General features: G+C 36.1%; 1 protein-coding gene across 1 annotated transcript; it reads left to right on the top strand.

The window, feature by feature from the left end:
* Window positions 1-10,178: 10,178 nt before the first annotated feature.
* On the top strand, window positions 10,179-11,188 carry LOC120780883 (zinc finger MYM-type protein 1-like; the record flags this gene model as incomplete). Its single annotated transcript, XM_040113119.1, has 2 exons — window positions 10,179-10,386; window positions 10,446-11,188. Coding segments are annotated over 2 exons (951 nt in total), but the record flags the coding sequence as incomplete, so codon positions are not given.
* Window positions 11,189-23,469: the final 12,281 nt, after the last annotated feature.

Below are 23,469 nucleotides of genomic sequence, written 5' to 3'. Positions count from 1 at the left end.
AGACAATACACTTACACAAGTCAGCGAAGGTAAAAATTACTACTGCGACACTGTCAAAGAGGAACATATTTCTCTTATAGCGGAACCTGGTTGCCATTACTTTGGCCACGTCACCTCTCCTTCCGGGTCAGCTGAGGATGAGACGCAAGCTATATGGCAACATTTAGGAGACAATTCAGTTGATGTGGATGTCGGTGCTGATGGCACCAACACGAACACAGATTGGAAAGGTGGAATCATTCGGAAACTAGAAGAAAGAATAGGTAGACCATTACAGTGGGTTGTTTGTCTTCTACATTTCAACGAACTCCCATTTCGTGCTCTTTTCGAACACATAGATGGTGTCTCAAAGAGTCCAAATACATTCTCTGGCGACATAGGTAAACTGCTCCCTGATTGTGAGAAGTTGCTTGTTGTCAAATTTGAAAGTTTTCCATCCTGCCAATTACCTTCTGAGGTTATTAATCCGACCCAACTTAGCACAGACAAAGCTTATCTCTATAAAATATCAGAAACTGTTATTTCCGGTCAATGTTCCTCAGATTTAGCGTCGATGCATCCAGGTAACATGTGCGAATCTCGCTGGCTCACCTGTGCAAATAGAATTCTGAGATTATACATTTCTACTGACAAACCAACAAAGAAAATAAAGATTTTGGTCAAGTACATACTTACAGTTTACTCACCTTTGTGGTTCTCAACAGTTCAATCAAAGATGGCTCGCGCCATCTCTATGCTGCAATTCAAAGGTCGAGATACTTACCTGCTAAACTGCGCAAGGTTGTCGATTCATCCATTCAACAGAATGCTTTCTTTGCTCTTCCAGAAAACATTCTCCTTAATATGATGACTGACGAACGGATAGAAGTCAGAAAGTTTGCCCTTGACCGTCTTCTGGCAGCCAGAGAAGCAGAGTCTGACACTGTAAATGGAAGGGTTAGATGTAATAAAGTGCCAAAGCTGAATTTCAAAGCTAATAATTATTACGATATGATTAACTGGAAGACTATTACCTTGACTGTTCCACCAGTTCTTTGTTCAGTTTCTAACGAAGAACTCATAAAAGGGCTGTCGGGAGACACTGCAGAGGTATGGAAATTTAGTGAATTCCCCTCTCACACTGTGGCAGTCGAGAGAACCGTGAAATTGTTGACAGAGGCATATTCTAAAGTTATTGGCCCTCAATCTCGTGATCGTTTTATACGCTCTACACTGAAATCTAGGTAACAAGTGCCAAAGTTTAGTACAAAATCTGATTTTATCAATAAATTTGACACAGATTCAGACTAAAACAAGCCTGACATATGGTTGGTTAGTTGGGTTGGGCTTGGGAGGAACTCGAAGAGCAGCCACCTCCACGCGGTGGGTTCTGGGTGACCAATACAGGTTAGCTGAGAGCTGCAACAATTTTCACCTTGCGCTGTGGCGCGGCGCATTTTCGCTCGTATTTCGGGAACGGTTCGTCCTACGGCCATGATCACATATACCATTTCGGTAGCAAATGACGTGACAAATAACTTTTTTTTATACATTTTGCCATGAGATGCGTATTTCAGGCGCTAGGTAGACAATTTCACGATTTTAGGCGAATTTCCGAAATTTCAAGGCCGGAGTTGGCGTTGAAGATGCAATCCGATCTCAAAACAAAAAGTTGCATTGGAATCAGGAAGTACTAAGGCAACTTTTCCGCACTATTAGAAATCCCGAATCGAAAAAAGTCCGGAATCGACCCACCCTATCATACATCTCTGTTGCGCTCATTCAGCAGTGTCATATACATAAATCATATATGTAAAAATATAGCCTAACTGCTGTAATTACAATAATCGTCAACCCTGCATTTTTCGATTCCTACTTTTAAATATTCTTTAAATTTCAAACAAAACCTTTTAATTTTGAAATTATTAATTTTATAATTTTTTATACATATTCATATAAAATTTATTATAATTAAATATACTAAGGCTAACATTATGCAAATAAAATATATAATAATAATAATTGATATAAAAGTACAATTAACATCTGAAAAAAGATTTATTAAAGAAAAACATTATTAATACCTGAAATGAAAAAATAAAACAAACAATAAATTATTACTTATCCAATAATATTATTACAATAAAACCAATTTTATTAAATAAAGATATTATGATGATATGCGATTTTTTATTAGTATTTATTTTTTAGTTAAAATAAATTTACGCACAACTATATACAATTTTTAAATTTTTATTTAATAAATAACATTACTAACTAGTAGTAATATAATAAAAAACTTAAAATTAAAAAATCTACTTTTTTATATTACGCTTAATTTGCTTATAACGTTTGTGGATTAAACTAACATAATGTCTTATAGCTAATGCTCCTCTTAGGTTGGAGTTGGGTGGCCATACGCTGCGAATGGGGTTCGATACGAAAACGGCTTATTTCTTCTCCTATAAAGAAAGTTACAATTATTACAATGAAAAACATGTAAGTAAAATAAAATCGTTTTACCATCTCGCTGCCGTGCACCAATGCTCTCCGAGGAGAAAGAGTCACTCAAATATGAGAAATCCATTTATCTTTGCAAAATTATAAAATAAATTATGCAGTAGCGGAATTAAAATAAGTTTATTCCCTATTGGAATAGAAAAACACTTAAGTTCTAAATCTATTTTTTTAATAATTTGAATGTCCTCATCTATAATTTCACCTATACTAGAATACCTAAACCAGATGATGCACCAAAGGCTCTCTGAAAACGTCACCAACTTTTGTCAAAATAACACAACCAAAAGTATCAGGTTGGTTTTGTGGTTGATAATTTTCAAAGACCCTATTTTATCGCTAAAAAGGAAACTATCTTTATTTTTTTTACAACTAATAATAAACCTGTCTATTTGAGGAATTTTGCTAGAATCCGTAACATCTTATTGGGGTTACTAATAGTTCGTTTCAAATATTGCATATGATTTTGAAATTTATATGCCGAAAACTTATCTAGGTCCCCGAATTTTTTAACGCAATCAGTTAAATCTAAAAGATCATGAATATTGAAACTAACTAAAAGATTCTAGCAAATTATCCCCCTGCTTAAATTCGTCTAAATGATGACTTATATCTACTCTATTCTTAAATAAACTATAAGTTCTAAGTTCTCCTACGGTTTGTGAGAAACGCACCCTCCTTTCTTTATAAATCCCCTCCTGGACGCATTTAGGCCGGCGTGTGACTTTACACCAGTAACAAATGCGCGAGCTGGTACGTCACAAACAAAAAGCCTAACACTAAACTCTTTTAAGTTCTGCCTAGATCCTACTTTAACTGCGTTTTCTTGCAAGAACTTTATTTCTTCACAAAATTAACTAATAAAGTCATTTACATTCGCTGGCTTACTCATTCCTGAGAAGCAAGCGATTGTAAAAGGTCTTGTATTAGGAAAGTCTACTATATGACCTAAAATTGGCCATAATGTCCTATTGGAACTTTTATACAATGTAAGTCCATCTATTCCTACACCTATAGAAACTCTTTCTACACCGTCTAAAAAATCAAAATCTGGAAAATTAAAATTATTTTGCATTTCCAAATACAATAACTCACCCTCAGCTACAGATTTAATTTCTACTACCTGCCGACTAGTACCTAAAATAGTCTTTGCACTTAAAGGCAGTCTTTTAATACCTGCTCTATCTAAGGTTAGTAAAATGTCCGTTAAACTATTTTGGGATATGTTATTTTTAACATGTCTTCAATCCCTTACAAAGTTCTTCACTAACATCTTTATCCTTTGTTTCTACACAAACGTCAACCTCGTCATCATCAAACGAAAATCTGTCATTTTCCCTATCACTACTATACTCCAGTTCCTCATCAATATCTAAACTACCTAATGTTTCCCAACATTTATGTATATGTTATTTCACAGAATCTGTCAAAAACTGCTTCTCTGCTTGTGAATGGTATATCATCGCTTTCTAAAATACTACTAGTATCTTCATGCAATTTGCGAAACTTCGCAGCTGTAGCCCTAAAATTTGCCTTCTCCTTACTCAAAGGGTTCGAAAATGTTCTTTTGTTCATTTTAAGATTTAAAAATATGTCTATATACATATATATTGTAATATAATATAGTCTAACAATAATGTAATATAATATAATATAATTATAAAGTAATATAATATATAAATAATGAAATATGAATATATAAAACTCTCATCGGTGAGAGTTATAAATACAAAATCTGAAAAAAAAATAAAATTAATTAATCAAAAAATTCACAAGCTCGAAAATCTATTTATAGTTTTACTAACACTAGATTTAGCGAAAGCGACAATTTCAATTATAAAACAAATACTATACATATTTGTTTTCGCATAATTCTAGCACTGCGCAGGCTGCTTTAAACATATAAAACACACATTTGTCAACCGCCCGAACTGGTTAACTACAATATGTAAATGTAGAATAATATTAAATATAATTTCACTCAAAATTGTTCTGCCTCTGCTGCTGTGGATGAATTGAAGATTTCTAAAGAGAGACATAGGAATTTATTAAAAGTATTTACACATAATTTCAAAATGTTCGTTACCTTTTTTCGCTCTAGATATTGATATTAAATGTTTCAATTTATTTTCATTTAGAATATGCAAATTTCTGCACTTACCTTTCTTCACACTAGAATTGCAAATGGCACGCAATTTTCCCTCGTTTTTTATTTCACTTTTTGTGATATTCATTAGCACTATGACAATTATGTTTTCTCTTTCGCATTCATCCAATGAGAACAAAAACTAAATTATCTACATTTTTTTTATTTTGGAAATTCGAAATGCATTAACTCTAACATGACATGACATGACTACAAGTATTTCGATTACGGTGTAGCATATTTCTAAGGATTCTATACGATTTTTTCCCATCGCGTAAAGGTTAAAAAACAAAATAATACTGCACTTGTGCGTTGGTGTTAGTAATTTAAGAAAATATGTATATGTAATTGTGTTGAAACTTATTCAAAAAGTGGTTAGGCAGGGAGTTGCTCCTGCAGAATTTTCCTCTTGGTGCAACGGCACAACAACAAACACACGCAGAAAAATAGTTGCAAGGGCTGTAAAATATGTCAGACCAAAACCCATGTTTATTTTGGTGTAATGACAAGTAAAAAAATAATTGCAACCCTGCGCTAGCTGTCATTTCACTTAAATACATACGTTAAATTGTTGAGGAAGGTAAATTTTTAATAGATTTGTTAAGAATGATTACAGAAGGTGCGCCAATTAAAATTAATTTGAAAGTGCTGAAAGTTCACACGTAATCAAGTAAAAAAATAGAATGATAATTGTATAACTTTCAAAAACCTTAAATAACGACACACATGTGCGTTCGATCGGTATGTGTGCGCATGTGGTTTACTCGTATATGGGCTTTTGCGCGTACCGATCCATGTTCGCGAAAATGTTTGATTTTTTACGATCGGTGTGCGCACATGTGTGTCGTGTATGGCGTTGTGTAGGCACAAAATCTCATTTATCTCGTGTCGCCGAACAGTGAAGATCGCGGACTAACAATGGCATGTGTTTAGAGGCTTCAAAAAATCGATTTTTTTGAGGATTTTTTTTGGGAGGGAAAGAAATAATTGATTCAAGCGAAATTTCTAGGCTTATATACTTGAACATCTTTCACAAATTTTTTGGATACGAAATCTTTGATATTCTGCCTTTATGAAGCAATTGCCCGACGCATCTCGCATGTGCATTTTTCGGACGGCGGGCAGAAGGCAGGTCGCAATTTCTATCGGAAACAAAAAATTTACAGAGATTCAGATTTTTTAATAATTTATCTTCTACTTAAACTAAGAAATTTCCAAAAAAAGTGAAAAGTTTTAAAATTTTTTTTAAATTTAAAAAAAGTGGTTTTTGTAAAAAAAAAAAATTAATTTATATTGTTTAAAAATATGTTCAAACCTGACTTTTCTTAGTTTGTTTTAGGTTAAAAAGAGGAGATAATTTAATGCCAAAGTTAATAAACTTTGCCCCAATTTCATACGACGTTTTTTTTCTATCCTGCCCTCCAATTAAGAATAATCGTAAAAATGAAAAACCGAGAAATCGCGCGTCAAAGTTTTCGCTTTTTGCCCAAGCGCTCATATAAGTATCTGCTAGATGCTCGGTCACTATTTCCCTCCTAGCTTCGATAATATTTCGAATTCCCATTTATAACTTTGGGCACATATTCTTAAAGTACGTTTACATATGAACTTACTCTCGTTATAAGCTTGTTCAATAATCTACCGTTAACATAGGCAAATGAGATTATCAACTGTCAAATTTGTTGTATTTGTATTCTTCTTGGTGAATTGTAAAGTTTCGTGAATCAATATTTTTACTCGTGAACTAAAAAAGAAAAAATAATAAAAAAAGAACGCGATTGTATACTTGATTACGCAGATTGCTGCCAGTAATAAGAAGTTGGCAGAAATACGGAAAAGACGATAACTTAGATTGGAAAAAATATTAACTGAGATAAAAATGCAATGTAATAAATAACAATAGGCCAAAACGTTTGTGGAAACACGTAAGCAATTACATAATTTTATAAAATTCCCACTTGACGTTGTATTGTAGGAAAGGCACGGTAAGTTTTGGGAGCTCGACGTTGCTTTCAATAGTGACCAATTCTTCAAAGAGAGCTTCAGAATGAGTCGGAAATCATTCAAAATTTTATGTAATGAGCAAACAAACATTGGCAAACGTGATACTACATACAGGCAATGTATTCCATTAGAAAAAAGAATAGCTATCGCTTTGTATGCCTTTGGTTCTTCTGCTGAGTACAGAACAGTTGGAAGACTATTCGGGGTTTCCAAAGCGTCTGTATGTTTTATCCTTAAAGAATTTTGCAGAGCGGTGTGGGACATACTATCGCCTAAATATTTAGCCAGCTCATTTCTTACACAGGAAAAAATTACGGAATGCGTTGAAGAATTTAGAAAATTGCGCCAATGTTGGGCGCAGTAGGTAAGTTTATGAATTTGAAATATTTTACCCATAACGTGAAAATACAATTTATTTCAGATGGATTTCATTTCGAGATTAGGCCCTCCGCATCTGATGCTGTTGACTATTTCAACTACAAAGGTTGGTACTCAATGGTTTTACTAGCCCTCGTAGACTACAAGTAAGTTAACAACATACATGTTTTGGAAAATACTTAAAACATTTTTTACATATAGGTTTATGTACATTAATGTTGGAGCACCCGGTCGTTGTAATTATTCCCAAATATTTGAAAAATCCGACTTGAAAAGAATTTTTCAAAACCCTCTGTTTAAAGAGAATGCGAAAAAACTTTGTGACACTAATGTCCCAATTTTAGTTCTAGGAGAATCGGCGTTTCGCTTTACTCCGTTTCTAATGAAGCCTATAACTAAGCCGCTGAGGATCACGAGAATATTTTCAATTACCACTTATTTAAATCTCGAAGGGTTGTGGAGAACGCTTTTGACCACCTGAAGGCAAGGTTTAGAAGGATAGGGAAAGGAATTGACAACGATTTTAAAAACGCTATATTAATAATAAAATGTTCTTGCATCTTGCACAATTTTGTAAATGAAATGAATGATAGCATAAACACGAAATGGTTGCAAATGCAAACAAATTTCGAAAGCGCGCACCCACGAAAGCAACCTGATCCATTATTCATTTCTGGAACCGACGACCCTAATGCAGAGAACATAAGAAAATCTATAGCTCTATTTCTATGTAAGTTTATGTGTTTTATTTTATCAGTTCATTTTTTCATTTACAGTCAATTAATTTTTCATATTAATATATCACAATATAACAATATTAATTCATTAACAAAAGAAAATAATTCATAAGAAAAACAAAATAATTAATAAAAACTTAAAATTTATATACATACATAAAAATATAAAATAAAAAAAAGTTCATATACATATATATAATAAAAAAAATCTTCTCCTGGACTAGATATATGCTTTGTGGTGTAAAACGTAATTCTCACGTTTTCAAGGATATGTTGTTATATGCTATGATATAACCAAGGTAATTGAATTTTTAAATAATAGAATTTAATTCTACATAGTCATTTGAAAAATTGTAATTTGTTGTTTTCAAAGCTATCTTTCTGCCGACGATGTATGAATATGTAAAATAAATGAATACATTAGTCACTAACAGCGTTGTCGTTTTGATACAATTGTATCTTTTTTGGTACTTTTTTTTCTAAATTTTGTGATTTGATACCTTTTTGTTCACAAACGGCATATTTTGATACTTTTCTGCTGATAGAATTTAAGTTTTTGAAACTATGAAAATGTTAAACTAAAAACAAAGCTATTGTATCTGGATAGTATTAAAAAGTTGTGGGAATGTAGGCCAATTAAAAAACCCAGAAAAATATAAACTGGACAGAGACATTTTTTTAATTTGCTTCAAAGTAATGAGTTTGCCTTATAACTCTGTGGCTGCTGAACTGGATTTTTTTAGATTTAAGGGGAATTGCGAGTCGAAAATGCACTTCTTTTGAAAATAAGTTCTGAACTGAAAAGTCACCAATAAGGTTTCTATTATTTTTTTAGAGTTTATTGTTAATCATAATACAGGAAAAATAAAAACTCATTTATTATGACTTTCTGTATTCGTTCCATGAGCAAACTGTTGTGAAACAAATTTAAATTAAAAAAAATTATGCTATTTGCAAAAAAATACTTGAGTGTCTTAACTAAAATGTCTATATTTTTAATAAAAACGACCAGAAAAACTGGTCTGAATTAGATACACAACTTTACTTATTATTTGTTTTCAAATGAAAATTTTTAAAACAACGGTTGTGCTTTGATACTTTTTGATACTTATTTTGCTTGGCAACATATACTTAATTTTTTTAGCTCGCGGCAACACTTGTCACTAATGATTAGAGCGTGAATGAGAATAGAACAAATGAATTATGTGCGTACGTGTGTTTTGTTCTTGTGCCGTTTTTGCATTTTCCTTATATTTTGCATTCGTATTAATCATTGTAACTTTTTTGAGCATCAGTAAGCAGAGATGAAAAAGCTCTCTGATTTCTCTCTTAACTGTCGATTCTCCCTCACAAACGAATTTTTTGACTGTTAATGTACCGTTACCGCAGTAGCGTCAATGAAATGTATTTGCTTATTGTACACAATGTGTACTACACAGTAATTGGCGTCATTACAAAGTGGTCGTTGAAGAAAGTACTAAGTTGTAAAAATGGTGAAAATTCGATTAAAAATATTTTCAAAGTAGTGTTTTAAAACGCGTAAGTGATTCTCCGTTATAATTAATGAAGAAAACGCTGCACCTAAGGTCACCCGAGTGGCAGTAAGTGTTTACTTTTATTTTCAATAAAAAAAATATTTCGTTTACCTATGTACAAATATCACGTTAATTTTAGGAGTTTGCAAACGATATCGTTAATTTTTGCAAAAAAATTGACGAAAAGCAGACATATGAGCTTTTAACGAATGTGTGGCAGCCTGATTTATCATTTATTTTTCCGTCGTCTGGTGGTCGAAACTTAAAATCTCAGTTGTCGTGGCTGAAGTCTTTTCCATGGCTAGTATATTCGCCTAGCCAAGATGGTGCCTACTGTCTATATTGCGTTGCTTTTCGTTGGAAATGGTAGTCAACAAAAGGCAAATGCTTTTGTTCAAACTGCTTTAAAAACTTGGAAAAAAGCACTTGAGAAATGCAAAGAACATCAGCAGAAGGATTATCACCGCAGAGCAGTGGAAGACGCAGCCAATTTCAAGCTGATTTTTGAAAATAAAAGAAACAATATATTAACAGAAATTGATCATGGCCGCAAAAAGCAACAGCTTGAAAATCGAGCAAAATTACATCCTATAATCCGTGTTTTGCTTATCTGCGGGAGGCAAGGGCTTGTGTTAAGAGGCCATCGTGACGAAGGAAATCTTTCTTTAGAAATGCCTACTGAAAACGACGGGAACTTCAGGGCTCTTTTGCGTTTAGCAATAGATAGTGGCGACGAAAATTTAAAAAAACATGTTCAAACTGCAGCACGTAATGCTAATTATTTCAGTTGGCGCATCCAAAATGAAATTATTGAAATAGCAGGACAAATAATACAAAAAAAAAATTATTAACCGTATTAATAAATCTCAATGCTTTGCAATAATTGCTGATGAAACCACGGACGTTAGTGGCATTGAGCAATTTTCAATTTGTATACGGTATGTTGATCGTTTTGAGAATGAGGAAAAACTGAGAGAAGACTTTTTATGTTTTGTTCCTGTTGAGGATACAACTGGCAGCGGTCTTGCGAATGTGCTAATTGATAAATTAAAAGAACTTAAACTTAGTTTTGCACACATAAGGGGTCAAGGTGAGTTTTCAACTCTTCTATTTTTGGGACAATTAAATTATACTTTTTTCTTTCTAAAGGTTATGACGGAGCGCGGTCGATGAGTGGACATGTCAAAGGTTGTGCTAGTGTTATCCAAAATTTATATCCAGCGGCTCTTTATGTGCACTGTGCTAATCACAGCTTAAATTTAGCCATCGCAACGACTTGCAAAATACCTGCTATAAGAAATTGTATTGGTTCCATGAAAGAGACCGTAAATCTTTTTCGGATGTCAACTAAAGCAGGCACACTGCTCAAAAATCTTATTCTTGAATCCTTTCCAAACTCAAAGCAAGTGAGGTTACTTAAATTCTGCGAAACACGTTGGGTGGAGCATTTAGAATCTCTTTCTTTATTTAACGATTTATTCCCATTGATCTGTACTGCGTTGGAAGAGCTTGATATTGAAAATTTAAGAAGTGATTTATCAAAGCCACAGGCTTTGTTGACTGCAATCCAATCACCTCAATTTGTGATTGCTATGGCGATACTAAAGCCAATTTTTGCATTATCAAAACACATAAGCCTATGTTTGCAGCAAATATATTGTGATTTGAGCAGCTGCGTTGCTTATGCAAATAATTTGTATGCTGAAATTAGTGAAATGCGTAAGGATTCTGAACAATCGTTTAAACTAATTTTTGAATCAGTTAAAACAATAGCCGCAGAATTAGATTTAAAAATCAAATTCCGTGTTTGGCGAAACGGCAAACTAATCGCGACAATTATGAAGGCGAACCGGAAGAATATTACCGCAGATCAATTTACATACCGTTTTTAGATCATTTTTTGGACCAAATCAATGAACGATTTTTAAAACATCGAGAGCTGCTTTCCAAAATTGAAAACATTTTGCCAAATAAATGCGTAAATCTGGACGTTATTGAGATGCAGGAGACTGTTCGTGTTTTAGAAAAGCAATGGTCCGCTGATGTAGAAGATCCCGATGATTTCGTTGCTGAATTTAGAATGTGGAAAAGGTTAAAAATCTTTTCTTCAGATTATATTCTCTAACTAAAATTTTGATAATATTTTCAGGAACTGGTTAAATCAATCAAAGAGATCCAAAACTTTTTTAGACGCGTTGAATTGTTGCGATACAAAAATTTTCAAAACAGTGCCTCGTTTTCTAAAGATTGGAGCAACAATCCCTATATCTGTCGCTTCAAGTGAACGCTCGTTTTCCTCACTTCGCAGGCTTAAAACATATTTAAGAAATAAAACTGGAGAAGCACGCCTGAACGGAATGGCTCTCTTAAATATCCATAGAGATATAGACGTGACGGAGGAAGAGATTTTAAATGTTATGGCCCAAAATAAAAGAATATTAGACTTCAATTTGTGAATAAAATAATGAAACATTGTCTTTTTACCTAAAACCCCCACCCAAATTTTTTTCCTGCGTTCGCCACTGGTCAGGTATTTAGGCGTAGTCGTCGCAATATTTTATTAAGCAAATCAGTTGTAATAACTCGACCGATACAAACGGCTGCTCTTATGTAAACAAGATAAATAAAAAAAATTTAAAACTCAAGAAGTGTTTTAATAATTGGCGCCCAACGTGGGGCCATAGTGCAGTTCTTGTGTTATCCTTATAAAGGACAAATCCTGTGCGTGGCCGTGGTTCGAATCCACCCAACAGTCGCGGAAAAACATTTAATTTAATAAACACTACATAAATAGTGAGAGCTACGAACAATTTTCTATTTTGAAAAATTTTAACCCCAACCATTTCATTAAACTCTCATTACATTAAACATATTATTTTGTGAAATTTAAACACTACCTAACCGTTGGAGAAAGTGTGGAGCCAATGCTCTAAGAAATAAAGCATCCTAATCATCGTAATCCTGTCTTCCTGCTGCTGGATCACAACCCCAGGAATCATCGTGCTGCTGCCTTATCATACCTTATTTAGTGACATAGCGTGATTTAGCAGCTAACTTTGTTTAAAAAAAATAAAAAAAATATAAAATTTTTTTTACTATCCTTTTTGGTAATTCTTAAATAATAAATTAAATTTGTAAAGGTGGGTAACGGTTAGAAAGGGAAATCCCTATATCCATTTAGCACTTGACTGACTTAGAAAAAAATTAAATATGGACGCACAAACTCTTGAAGCTCTTCTTAATACTGCCATTCGTGCTGCGACCGAGCACTCCCGGCGAGAATTTCAGTCTCGGGTTGACGAACTGACAAACAGGTTAGCAAGAATCGAAACACCAGTTCGTGTTACCTAATACGAACCGGTGACTATTCAACCCGGAATACCATGTGACGAATCCTTGGACCTTGTGAAAACCTTGCCGGAGTTCAAAGGCGAAGCGATCCGTTATGTGTCTTGGAGACAAGCAGCTCATACTGCTTATAGGGTGTTCGAAGCGTATCCGGGGAGCTCAAGGCACTACCAAGCGGTAGGCATAATACGAAATAAAGTAGTAGGAGCCGCAGATAGCGTTTTATCCTCTTTTAATACAGTTTTAAATTTTTACGCTATCATTTCTCGACTAGACTTTGCCTATGCAGACAAAAGACCAATTTATTTAATTGAACAAGAATTGTCGACCCTTAGGCAAGGAAAATCATCAATGGTGGAGTTCTATGATGCAGTGGAGAGAAAGTTGACTCTGATAGTCAATAAAACAATCATGACCCACGGTGAGAACACCACGCTGATAGGATCACTTAACAAAAAATATCGGGATGATGCCCTTCGCGTGTTCATCTCGGGACTCAACCGCCCTTTGTGCGATGTTCTCTTCTCCTCTAGACCCGCTGATCTTCCGTCAGCACTTGCCCTAGCGCAGGAACTGGAAGCGAATCAAGCCAGATCAACATTTGCATGCTCCTTTAACAGGCAGGCACCCCATAACTTAGACCCTTATTATTATTCACCCCAATACCGTAGAGTACCTCAAGACCAACGAGGACAAACTCTAACTCAGCAAACCCCAGTACCAATGGACATAGACCCATCATATTCCCGACTCAGACAGAACAGACCCCAGCAACTCCGTGGTAATACCGATAGGTACCGTAATCAAGGAGCCTACCCTAAGATAAACCGTCCAGATAACGGAAATACGGCCGGAATTCAATCGCCAACAGCCCGTGTCAACAGCTGCCGTGGTAGTGATCAGCTGCCAATAAAAAAAGTTCAGCGTATCAACAATCTCACCCAGGACCAATATGAACCAGAAAGTGAATATTGGAGTGATACCGGCTATGATGGCTATTATCATGACGCAGAACTTAAGAGTGTTGAGTATGACCCGGACGAACCAAAGGGCGACGTTAATTTTTTAGGACTAAGACCCTCTTGCCCTATGTCGAAAGGACGCTTGGGGGAAGAGGAATAAGATTTTTAATCGACACCGGTGCTGCAAAGAGCTATGTAAAACACCTTAACGATCTAAAGGGAATAAAACCAGTGAATAACCCTTTCACTGTTAAATCCATCCACGGTCCCGATATAATAAATAAAAAATGTACAATAAATATATTAAATAAGAATGTTGAATTCTTTGTCCTACCCAGTTTAGAAACTTTTAACGGCATCCCCCAAACCCAGAAATAGGATCGACTCCTTTACCTGAATATCCGGGAGAAATCCTTCATGTTGACGTTTATTCCACTGATAAGACACATTTCCTAACATCAATAGACAAGTTCTCAAAGTTTGCAATAGTATTTCCAATCAAATCTAGAGCCATAGTTGATGTTAAAGAAGCCATATACGAACTTCTCAACTTTTACAGAAATACTAAGATGAGAGATCTTTGAATTCAGAAACCATTAAATCTATACTCAAAAATCACTTTGGCGTCGAAATCTACAACACCCCACCAGCCCATAGTACGACGAACGGTCAGGTAGAAAGATTCCACAGTACTCTCACGGAAATCGCCCGCTATCAGAAGCTTGAGACTGGTATCGCTGACACAATTGAGCTAATTCCGCTAGCCACAGCTAAGTACAACCGCACAATTCATTCAGTAACGAACAAAAAACCAATAGACGTAATACATTCAATACTGGGCGAAATAATAAGGGAAATAAAAAATAGAATAAATAGTAAAAATAGACTTACACGTATTCAGCAGAAAGATTTACAAAAACATAATGAAAATAGACAAACACGACAGTATAATCCAGGGGATAAAGTTTATGTGAAGACTAATAAAAGAATAGGAAACAAATTTTCAAAACTTTACACCGAAAAAGTAATCCAAAAGGATCTTGGGACATTTGTTATAATTGATGAACGAAAAGTGCACAAAAGTAATTTGAGACACTGACCGCTCTCCCTTCTGTCGCCCTTAGGATCATTCTGCGTTCGTTAAGCTTTCGAGCTAACGCGGAAATTCTCGACTATACCAACTCTTAATACATTCCAATTACATCCGGAGCTGTAGCTGTTTATGAGCAGCATGACTTTCTACTTCATAGAACTAATTTATCAACATTCGAAGCTATAACTGAGGAGATAGACGAACTACTGATCCAATTCCCACAATCACATATTAAACGACTATTAGAGAACGACGCTAATGAAATATTGCAACTATTGGACGCACTAAAAATACACCATCGGTACGCTAGAGGTAAATATTCTGGGCACTGCCTTGAAATACATAACAGGGACTCCAGACCCCGACGACTTTAAAATGCTCGAGACCAGAACCAATGCCCTATTAGAAACAAACGAACAACAAATAGCGATAAATTCAGCTACACAAAAGAAAATAAACGAATTGACAGTGACAGTAAACAAATTACTACAAAATGCAAAAAGCACTCAAATAGATACAGGATATCTCTTTTCTCTAGCCTCCGCCAGAAATAGAGCAGTTATAATGGAATTGGAAACCATTTTAACGTCAATCACTCTGGGCAGGTTAAATATCGTCAACCCTATCCTGCTAAATGGTATGGAGATCAATGGGTTGTTAGCTGCTGAACACTCTGCAAATATTAGCATAAGTGATTTATTGTCCATTTCTAAAATTAAATTCCCAAAAATAGACAGATTCTGTAATAATGTAAAGTTGCTGCCAGTGATCCATGACGGAAAAATTATCTCTCTAGAAACAGACGTTATTGCTGAATGTAATGGTAGATACATTCCACTCTACAACTGCAAGGAAGCTGTAGCGGCGAACTTTTGTCAGCCTCTGAAGGAAAGCCCCTGTACACTACAACTACTTAACCAACACTCCGCAAAATGTAAGTCAAAATCCGCCGATAACGTTCCCGCTATTGAGGAAGTTGATAATTGATGATTACCAGGATCAACGATCAACCAGCGTCTATACAATCCCAGAACTTGACGAAACTAACGAAGGGAACTTTCCTTGTAACATTTGATTCAGAGATTATGGTAAACACTACGACCTACGTCAACTGGGCTAAAACTATTCGATCGCATCCCGAAGCTGCACGCGCACAATATGTAAATTTCACCGAACACATTAATTTACTATCGTTACCATACTTACAGAAAGTAAATATGAGGAACATTAAGCACATAGCGAGGTTGCATGATCTCGTTAACGCCCGTTCATTACAATCAGGGGGCGCACTTCTCTTGCTCCTATTTGTCATCTCTGTAGTTGGAGCAATCTTAGTGAAACGAAGACGACCTAGCATGGTGATATTGAATAAAGTCATCAAAGAAGCCGAGGATGCCTTCATTTCAAGAGGGGGGGTAGTTAACACCGGTAAACACGTATCCGGTCAACACTCCACTCCCACCGATACTGATGACGAAGCGTCGACTAGGTAGCGCGTGACAACAACAACATCGTTACAGCGGAAAAGCAAGAGGTAAATTGCCGAATCGCATTTTGCAAGTCACACGTCAAAACATGTGCAGCAACTGACAGGTAAAACAAAGAGTCAGGTATTTAGGCGTAGTCCTCGCAATATTTTATTAAGCAAATCAGTTGTAATAACTCGACCGATACAAACGGCTGCTCTTGTGTAAACAAGAGAAATAAAAAAGATTAAAACTCAACAAGTGTTTTAATAATTTATATGTACATGCCCCTTTGTGGCCATTTCTACAGACATATCCCTAAAAACGTGAGAATTACGTTTTACACCACGAAGCTGTGGCAATTTTTCCTCCCACAAGCATGAGAGAAGTTCAACTTCCTCTTTGTTCCACCTTGATCTCTTTTTCCTGAAAAATTAACAAATTTACATATATTTTAAATAATAATTTTATTAAAAGTAAGTTTACTAACCTCTTTCCATCGCTGTCGGCCATTTTTGTTTACTTTGTCATTTGACATTTCTCCTCTTTTTCGCAAAAATTATCGATAAAATTAGGAATAACACCCCTAATCTAGTAGTGTAATCTGAGATTAATTATACTCTCGCAACAATGTTGCTAACGAGAGTATTATAGTTTTGTTCACATAACGGTTGTTTGTAAGTCCTAAAACTAAAAGAGTCAGATATAGGGTTATATATACCAAAGTGATCAGGGCGACGAGTAGAGTCGAAATCCGGATGTCTGTCTGTCGTCCGTCCGTCTGTCCGTCCGTCCGTGCAAAGCTGTAACTTGAGTAAAATTGAGATATCATGATGAAACTTGGTACGTATTCCTTGGCTCCATAAGAAGGTTAAGTTCGAAGATGGGCCAAATCGACCCACTGCCACGCCCACAAAATGGCGGAAACCGAAAACCTATAAAGTGTCATAACTAAGCCATAAATAAAGATATTAAAGTGAAATTTGGCACAAAGGATCGCATTAGGGAGGGGCATATTTGGACCCAATTGTGTTGGAGAAGTGGGCGTGGCCCCGCCCCCTACTAAGTTTTTTGTACATATCTCGGAAACAACTATAGCTATGTCAACCAAACTCTACAGAGCCGTTTGTTTAAGGCATTTCCATATACAGTTCAAAAATGGAAGAAATCGGATAATAACCACGCCCACCTCCCATACAAAGGTTATGTTGAAAATCACTAAAAGTGCGTTAACCGACTCATAAAAACGTCAGAAACACTAAATTTTACGGAAGAAGTGGCAGAAGGAAGCTGCATCCAGGCTTTTTTAAAAATTGAAAATGGGCGTGGCGCCGCCCACTTATGGACCAAGAACCATATCTCAGGAACTACTAGACCGATTTCAATGAAATTCGGTATATAATGTTTTCTTAACACCCTGATGACATGTACGAAATATGGGTGAAATCGGTTCACAACCACGCCTTCTTCTAATATAAAGCTATTTTGAATTCCATCTGATGCCTTCTCTGTATAATACGAGTATAAACATTAGGAACCAATGATGATAGCGGAATAAAACTTTACAAAAATACGGTATTTGAAAAATATTTAAATGACGAATAATGAAATCTCGATTATCACTTTACCATGCGAGAGTATAAAATGTTCGGTGACACCCGAACTTAGCCCTTCCTTACTTGTTTTTAATCTCGGATTAACTAGAGAGGAATTTTGTTTGGTAAAGCTCGTTTCTTAATTACGAATTATCGAGTTAATCTCGTTAATGGAGATAATCTCGTTATATGTAAACATACTATTAGATAATTTTTAAAGAGATTTAAGCAAAAAAACAAAAAATCGATTGTTTGAAGCTTCTAAAGCAGGCTCCCCCCTTAAGAAAGATTTCGTATCAGAATTTATTGATCTTATAAAAAATGAATTGGGAACTTGGCAAACGAAAAGTAATAAATAAAACATAAAATTGAGAAAAATAAAAGTTTGAATAACTTATTAACGAAACACAAAGAAATAAATAAAAGTGCTACATTAGAAATAAATTCCAAGAAATGCTCCGCTTGCCTGTCGCACATGTTCACTGTGTGAAGAACGAACGCAAAATAGATTTGTATGTCGTGTATGGGCCCTTTAAGGCTAATAATTGTACCTAATTACATTTTATTTACATTAAATAATATAGTCTATTGCTGACCATCAAGGTGACAAATTTTCTTTTTTCTACTTCCTCTCCCAATTTAATTACACAGCCCAATTTCTCATTTAAATCATTGTTGTTTCGTCGCCCAACGTGGGGCTAGTGTTTTAAATTGACTTAGAAGTTTCGATTAAATTAAATAAAAGGTGTAATTTAATTTAGTAAAGAATTTTGTACCCGGCTATCTAACATATGTAAGTCTATCGTGATTCGTGCTCTTGGTGGTCATTATAAGGCTCGCGCATAATAATCATCATCATTATTGCTGGAGGATCGCATCGTTGTACAACTTAGTTGGACATTTCTTCGCCATAAGTTGCTGTTAGACCTAAATCAGTTACACACCGCTGCTCTGCACTGCTCAGAATTGAATGCCGTCGCTTCTGCCAATTCTGCCATCGTTGCTGTTCGCTGCCACTGCGAACGTTTGTCGTCTCTGCTGTCGCTACTACTGCTCGCTACTCCTGTTCGCTGCTAAGCTATCAATATCGCTGATACGCTAATACGTCGCTTGTAGGTGATCAAGGATCACATTGCAACGCTGCCGCTGCACTTGCAATTCTTTCGTCGCTCTTATTTGGTCACACCATCTCTATCGCTTATTCGCATTTCGCTGCAGCTCCCAACATTCGTTTATACCCAAAGAACCATTCGAACGGGATTCTGGATTCAAAGCAATCTAATCGCAAGTATAAAACTATTTATATTATACTCATTCGTCGTTATATCGCAAACTTTATATCGTTTTCTAACAAACGTACAATTTATTTTTGGAATTTTTTCGTAAGTTGTTGAACATTTTAAACATGTCTTTGGAAGAGCTCAAACAACAACGGGCTAATATTAAGAAAAATATTTCTCGTATAAAAAACATTGTGGAGGCCTGTCTACGGCCAGGTTCTAAAATACTTTCAGCAGCCGAATACAAATGCCGACTTGGTATTCTGGAATCTTATTTCAAAAATGTGTTGTCTACACAGACGGAAATTGAAAGGATAGATCCTGAGGATTGCGGTCGCATAGATCTTGAGGAGCTGTATATAACCACAAAGTTAATTATTCAGTCTCAAGTTACAGAGGATTCCAACACCACACTCTCAGACACCACTTGCGTAATGCAGGCAGGATCGAAGCTGCCCAAACTCAAACTTCCTACATTCAACGGCAAGTACTCTGAATATCAAAACTTCATAACCTCCTTTCAGCAAATTATTGATCGAGAATATAGCTTATCTAACATAGAGAAATTTAATCATCACGCAACTGTCTCAATGGACCGGCATTAGAAACTATTGACGCTTTTCAAGTTTCCAATGAAAATTATTTGAAGGCATTAGAGAGACTCAAAACTCGATATGACAGCCCAACTCTCATATTTTTAGAAAATATTTCCTCTTTATTTGAGCTTTCGTCTATTTCTAAGCTTAATGTTGGTCAGTTGAGAAGTTTAATTGATAAGGCATGTGCAATTTACGGCTCGTTATTGTCATTGGGAACTGAAAGCCAAATTTCACAAACTATACTTATTTATTTAGTTTTACAGAAGGCAGGTGAAGAAACTAATCGCAAATGGAAGGAGTCTCTGGACTTTAAAACTTTGCCGAGCTGGGAAAATTGCACCCACATTTTGGAGAGACATTGCCAATACCTCGACTCAATTGATAACGCTCACACCGTTGGATTTGTACACCAAGGCACTACCAACACCCATAAAGCAAAACCTTTATGTAAAGGCTATTCGTTTTCTTGTTCCAGCTCATGTTGTTCGGTGTGTTCCAGCAACTGTCATAAAATACACAACTGCGACCGTTTTAAAGCACTTAGTGTGTCGCAACGCTTTGACTATGCAAAAAAGATGGGGTTCTGTATTAAATGCTTATCAAGGGACATCAGTTATCGAATTGCGTATCGACGCATAAGTGTAAGATTTGTTGTCGTCAACACCATACTTTGTTACATCGAAGGAATACGCCAGATTCGTCAAATTCTAATTCGAAATCTGCTGTTCGTACACACATGAACATATCGTCATCGTTTGACAACATCAACCTCGCCACAGCAGAGGTTCTAGTGCGCGACGTTTCCGGAAACTATCATCTTGGCCGAGCTTTGCTGGATTCTTGCCCACAAGTTAATTTCGTAACTGAAGAATTTTCACAAAAACTGATGCTTCCACGTAGCAAACACAAAGTATGTGAAAGTATTGGTAAGTCCTCTACCAATATAAAGTATAAAACTTCTACAAATATTAAGTCGCAAGCAACAAGATTGGAGTTATCTCTCGATTTTTGCATTACTTTGCACAGCATCCAGACCCGAAATAAATACATACATATACTTGACATATTCCTCCAAACATTGTACTCGCTGATCATCAATTTAATAAATCGAGGAAAATTGATTTACTCTTGGGGACAGAGAGCTTCTTCAGTTTACTTTCTGTAGGACAAATTAAACTTTGTAATAATCTTCCGATTTTACAGAAAACGTTATTAGGATAGGTCGTTTCGGGACGATATCGAGCAAACACTAACGCGCTTAATGCCAAATGCTTGTTTGCTTGTGAGGAGTCTATAGATTTAAAATTGGAAAAACTGTGGCAAATTGAAAATATTGCAACAAAGCCGAATGTGTGGACACTTGAAGAGCACAGCTGCGAAAGGTTATATAATGATACCGTTTCTCGAAGTCTTAACGGCAGGATCATAGTGAACATACAGTTCAAAGATGACCCTTCTTGTTTGGGTGAATCTTATATAGAACGCCGATTGCAACAGTCCCCTATGCTCGAGAAAGAATACGTAGCCTTCATGGATGAATATGAGAGTCTAGGCCACATGGAAGCATTGCCCAATCCAAAATTGGAGGAACCTCACTACTATATCCCTCATCACTGCGTTTTGAAACCAAATAGCCCTACAACGAAATTGAGACTTGTATTTGATGCATCTTGTCGAACAACTACGCAAAAATCGATAAATGGCATTCAAATGGTTGGACCTACAATTCAAAGCGAACTTGTAATCACCTTGCTTCGTTTTCGTTTACATCGCTTCGCTGCAGATATCATTAAAATGTATAGGCAGATACTAATCAATCAGGAACACCGAAGGTTCCAACACATTTTGTGGAGGAGTTCGCCTCAAAAGAATATTCAGACGTTTCAGCTCAAAACTGTCACCTACGGAATGGGAGCCCCACTCTATCTTGCTGTGCGTAGTCTACACTACCTCACGGATCAGTATGTGTCGATATTTGTCGTTGGGTCAGATGTCGTCAAGTCATCATTCTACGTCGACGATCTTCTGTGTGGAGCTGACTAACTTGCGGAGCTATCAAGGATAAAACATGAAGTAACAGAGTTGATAAAATTAGGTGGATTTGAGCTGTCAAAATGGCATTCCAACCACCAAGGTTTCAGAGTCGAACACACTGACAAGGATTTAAATCTTGATACTTCTGTCACTAGTGCTCTTGGCCTTAAATGGGATCAAATTAAAGATCATTTTATGTTCTCAATCATACCAAAGCAGCCAATAAATGGAACCACCACTAAAAGGACAATACTATCCATCGCCTCATCGCTCTTTGACCCGCTAGGACTACTAGCACCAGTAATCGTTACCGCTAAAATTCTACTTCAGGAGCTGTGGTTGCTGAAAATAGAATGGGATGAATCGGTCCCACAAAACATCGCTTCGGCATGACAAACATTTGTCAACAATCTCTCGGATTTACCTTCTGTTAGTATTCCAAGGTATTGTTTATCTGCTAACATGAAGTCTTTACAAATACATGGATTTTGTGATTCTTCGATACGTGCTTACGGCTGCGGAATATATACACGCATAGTTGACAATTTTGGTAATGTTAGCGTTCGCCTATTTACGGCAAAATCACGAGTGGCACCAACTAAACGACAGTCACTCCCAAAATTGGAACTCTGCGGTGCACAACTACTTGCTCGACTTTTTGAAAAAATTAAGTATACACTTTCTAATTACAATTTTGATACGTTTCTTTGGACAGATTCGCAAATTGTTCTTCATTGGCTTTAAATGCACTCGAGTACACTTTCAACCTTTGTTGGGAATAGAGTATCGGATATTCAGGATTTGACTGTGGATGCTTGTTGGAGACATGTGCCAACGAAAAGCAATCCAGCTGACATTGTTTCCAGAGGAAGCACACTATTGGAACTCACAACTTCAATTTGAATTAAACCAAGACCTGAGTTTCTATACGATGATGAAAGAAAATGGCCTAATGGAAAAAGTAACGACGTTGACATGGAAATTGTTAATGCAGAAATGCGTAAATCAGTATTTAACATAATTATAAACAATAATTATCTTCTTGAAACGCTTGGCAGGTACAGTACTCATACTCGTGAAGTGCGGATTGTCTCATGGATGCTACGTTTTTACACTAGACTTAAAAAAGATAATACGAAAATGGTGGATGGACCACTTACTCCTGATGAACTACATCGCCCTTTGCTATGAATTGTTTGGAACGTTCAACAACAGCATTACGCTGCAGACATTCGATTGTTGCAGCGAGATAAAATGTCAAATGGCATACTACGAAATTTGATACCGTTCTTGGAAACAACTCAAGGATTTGAACTACTGAGGGTTGGAGGAAGACTTCCAGAAAGCCAGAAACATCCTATTCTACTACCAAGCAAATGTGGATTTGTTACGCGATATGTCCGATATCTACATATTAAAAACTAGACTTATTGTCCGATCATGTATTCATTGTGTGCGTTACAAACCGAAATTGCTTCAACATATGATGGGTAATCTTCCTGTTGAGCGGTTAACACCAACACGACCATTCTCTCGTTGCGGCGTCGATTTCTGAGGACCTGACAAATACCCTACAAAGCTTATGTTGCCATATTTGTTTGCTTCGCGACAAAGGCTGTCCACTTCGAAGTCATTTCTGACTTGTCTACGGATGAATTTTTGGCATCACTCAAACGAATGATTGGAAGAAGAGGTCTTCCATCAGATATTTATTCTGATAATGCAACTAATTTCGTCTGAGCTTGCAGAAAACTTTCAGAACAGAAAGCCTTTCTTTTCAAGAAGGAACCAAAGAT

This window comes from Bactrocera tryoni, unplaced genomic scaffold (assembly GCF_016617805.1).
Source record: "Bactrocera tryoni isolate S06 unplaced genomic scaffold, CSIRO_BtryS06_freeze2 scaffold_25, whole genome shotgun sequence".
In the NCBI taxonomy this organism is placed as follows: domain Eukaryota; kingdom Metazoa; phylum Arthropoda; class Insecta; order Diptera; family Tephritidae; genus Bactrocera; species Bactrocera tryoni.
This window is presented reverse-complemented; position numbering and strand designations above follow the sequence as displayed.